General features: G+C 37.0%; 1 protein-coding gene across 1 annotated transcript; it reads left to right on the forward strand.

Moving 5' to 3' along the window:
* The first annotated feature begins 1,815 nt into the window (after nt 1–1,815).
* LOC118273805 (uncharacterized) lies at nt 1,816–2,775 on the forward strand. The gene has a single exon (XM_050705702.1). It carries the CDS (start codon nt 1,816–1,818, stop codon nt 2,773–2,775), a length of 960 nt encoding a protein of 319 aa, XP_050561659.1.
* The last annotated feature ends 909 nt before the right edge of the window (nt 2,776–3,684 follow it).

A 3,684-nucleotide genomic window follows, 5' to 3' on the forward strand; every position in this document is an offset into this window, starting at 1 on the left:
TCAGAAGGATTTTTAATAAAATATTTATATTTATATCCCACTTCTAAGTTTTGATTATGAATTAGAATAATACAAGTTGTCGTGCCGTCGCCCGTCGCACCATGTCCATAACACATCATCTCAGCAACCATGTCAACACAACGGGATCAACTACATCCCTTTCAGAGATCTAAACGAACTATTAACTCAACGATATGATGTCATTGTCATCATTACTTACGACTGCAGCCAATCAAATAGATGACAGTGTATCGTACTCAGGAACAATAGCCATCCTCCACATTTATTTATTAACAGTAATCAGTATTGTGCTATATACATACACCGGCCGAATACTTTGCCTTATGATATGTCTTAGCTAAATATGTGGTAAGTATTCGGCGTATTGCTGAAAACACCATTCGTTGCAAGTCTTATGTGTAAATCTCAAAACAATATCGATGAATGAATAAATATGTTTTTGATGGGGTATAAAAAATAAAAATCTATATAGTACGTCAGTTAGCTAATGAAAAAAATATTAGACACGTATTATTTATTCTGTCGTATGAAAAACAATACTTACGTACGAATCAAAGTTTAGAAGTGGGAGCAAACTACGTCTCTTTTAAGTATAAAACGTATCAAAAAATGACGTCACACCATAATTTAAATCAATATAATCGTCGATACTGCTTATTTCCGTAAGAAAATTAAAAAAATACGTGTCTAAATAATCTACTAGATGGACTTTAATATAAATATTATGATATCTACACGGTTTCAAAAATACATATATTATTGTAAATGTTTGAATTTTAAGTGCCGGAAACTTCGATCAACAAACTGATCGAAGTCCGGATACTTGAATTTCTAACTTTACCCAAATAGATCTTCCTCATTAAAATCTAGAACAAAAATAAAACTTGGCGTAACACCTGGGAGAAGTTTGGATTAATGAGTAATGTCGGGCAACCGTAGACATCTGGAACAACTTTTACATAATTATTATTATAATAGTGACGCTGAAACGTTTCAAAGTCATTATAATAACTTTTTGTATATCTTACACCCGCTTAAGTAGGTATTTTATTTTAAATTTTAATATATTAAAAGTTAAGCTGGATTCAAAAGAAAGTCATTGGGTTCCCTCTTGTATTCTACTTAGTCAAAAGTTAGGGCATAAAATGTCACGTTTACATAAAGATAAAAAGTTGTAGTTAATGTAGTTAGAAATACGCGGGAGTGCACGGTTGGCGTGGTGGCTGGGCAATTGGCTGTCGCGCAACGTGTAGCGGGTTGGACTCCCGCAAGGAGCAACTCTTTGTAAAAAAAAACAACGTCACGCCTTTTATCCCCGAAGGGGTAGGCAGAGGTGCACATTACGGCATGTAATGCCGCTATACAATGTACACCCACTTTTCACCATTTGTTTATAAGTCCCATGTAATAGGGGGTGAGCCTATTGCCATATACTGGACACAATTCCAGACTCCGTGCTACTACTGAGAAATTTTCGAAAAGCCGAAAAATACCCAGTAATACTTTGCCCGACGCGGGAATCGAACCCGAGACCCCTTGTCCGGCAGTCGCACTTGCGACCACTCGACCAACGACACAGTCAGTGTGGGGCAACGTTTTCTAAAAGAAAAAAAAGGTTTGGTAGTTAGTATCGTGTTATAATAAAACGAACATCGTAATATTTAGAATAAAAACGGTCAGTTCCGTCGTGGGCGTAGTAGCTTGCGGTCGTTTTATCGGAAACCTATCGTTTTAAATAATAAATTATCCAGTGGATCTCAAACTTTGTGCAGCTGTATATTAAGTAATTGCAATATGGAATCACAGAAGTGCGGTTCTTGCGGCGAGCAGCTGTCGGAGGGTGCAAAATGTACAGCTTGTAACCAGTCACTGCACTATCATTGTGCTGGTATTACCGAGGGTGGCTATCGTAAGCTGGGTGACAGGAAGCTCTCTTGGCGTTGCCATAAGTGCAGGCAGTTAAATGTTGGTGCTACGCAACTACCTAGTTCACCAAGGTCACCGATATCGGAATCTGACTCTGCTGTCCTGATGGAAATCCGAGCCTTGGCGGCAAAATTGGCTCCTCTTGAGGGATTGAAGAATGAAATGTCAGCGCTAAGAAATGAATTTGTTGACCTGAGGGGCTCGTTTCAGACACAATTCGATGATATAATAAAAACATTCGGCGCTAAAATGGAAAATATGGAACAACGGATTGTGCAGCTGCAGGGGGTGAAGGTTCAGGTTGATGGTCTCCAAGCTAGATTGGATAAATTGGATGATGAAGCGGAGAGTAAAGATCAGTGGTTGCGCTTAAATAATATAGAAGTCAAAGGGATACCGCAGTCTAAAAATGAAAATTTATTTGAAGTTATAACCAAGATTGGTCAGAAAATTAACTACCCCATTTGTAAAACCCAGATAAACTTTCTTGCACGAGTGCCTACGCGTGATAAAGAACATACGAAACCCATCATCGTTGGATTCTGCAATAGATATGTAAAAGAGGATTTCATAGCTGCAGCTAGATATGAATCAAAAACTACTAGTATGATAGCTAGTCATATTGGTTTGCCTGGTAATGGTAAAATATTTATCAATGACCATTTAACGATGAACAATAAATTATTGCTATCGAAAACTAAGAAAGCGGCCAGTGAAATGGATTTTCGATATGTGTGGGTCAAACATGCGAAAATACACGCAAGAAAAACGGATACATCACCGGTGCTCGTAATCAAAACGGAAAAAGATCTAGGGAAACTAGTATAATCTTTCACAGATTACTGTTAACATCTCATTTTAAATTACTCATAAATGTTTACTTGAACTTCTTACAATTGTCTCGATTGTACCATGTATTAGTAACACTACAGTTTGAGAACCATATAATACTGTGTGCACGTCACGTTTTCCAAATAACACGGTGTATTGACACACTGTGTCTAAGTAAGATTTTGTTATTTTGTTTTTTCAATTACGTCTCGTATTTATCAATTTGCGACATTATGTTGCGCTCAGTGCGATTGCAAACAGGTTATTGTTCGACTCAACGTAGGACTAACTACCTGAGACCGCCCGTTTTTTGCTACCAAAACTTATTCAATTCTATGTTATCATTCTTTGGACACTGTGTCTTACTGTGCTCGACTCGTTCGTATAGTTTATTTTATTCTACCTACATAATTTTAATTATTTTGTGTTTTAAAATGTCAATCATATGTTTTATAGTATTAATACATAATGTTCGCATTTAACATTTATTATCAAAATGTACGTGGTTTACGTACAAAAACAAATAATCTATTCCATAATGTGTGTCTTAACTCATATGATATCATCGTTTTTACGGAGACTTGGTTGGTGGACGATATATATGATAGTGAACTATTTGATGGTCGTTATCTTGTTTGGAGACGGGATCGTGACTATTCCCGAACAGCTCAAAAACGGGGTGGAGGTGTTTTAATCGCAGTTAAACGTGAACTAATTGTAGTTGAAAGACCAGAGTGGCGTAGTTCGGCTGAGGATATGTGGGTGTCACTTATTCTTCGACGCTCCAGACCACAGGTAACGTACAATGTTCATTTATGTGCTCTTTATCTCTGTAAGGAAAACTTGGGACATTCATACTATTCACAATTAAATAATTTTACTGCCAAATTAAACGAGCTATCGGTA

Source organism: Spodoptera frugiperda, chromosome 28 (genome assembly GCF_023101765.2).
Source record: "Spodoptera frugiperda isolate SF20-4 chromosome 28, AGI-APGP_CSIRO_Sfru_2.0, whole genome shotgun sequence".
NCBI lineage: Eukaryota > Metazoa > Arthropoda > Insecta > Lepidoptera > Noctuidae > Spodoptera > Spodoptera frugiperda.

Bases quoted from the DNA above. Each gene is read 5' to 3' on its own strand.
- LOC118273805 (XM_050705702.1), top strand. From the start codon at position 1,816: ATGGAATCACAGAAGTGCGGTTCTTGCGGCGAGCAGCTGTCGGAGGGT.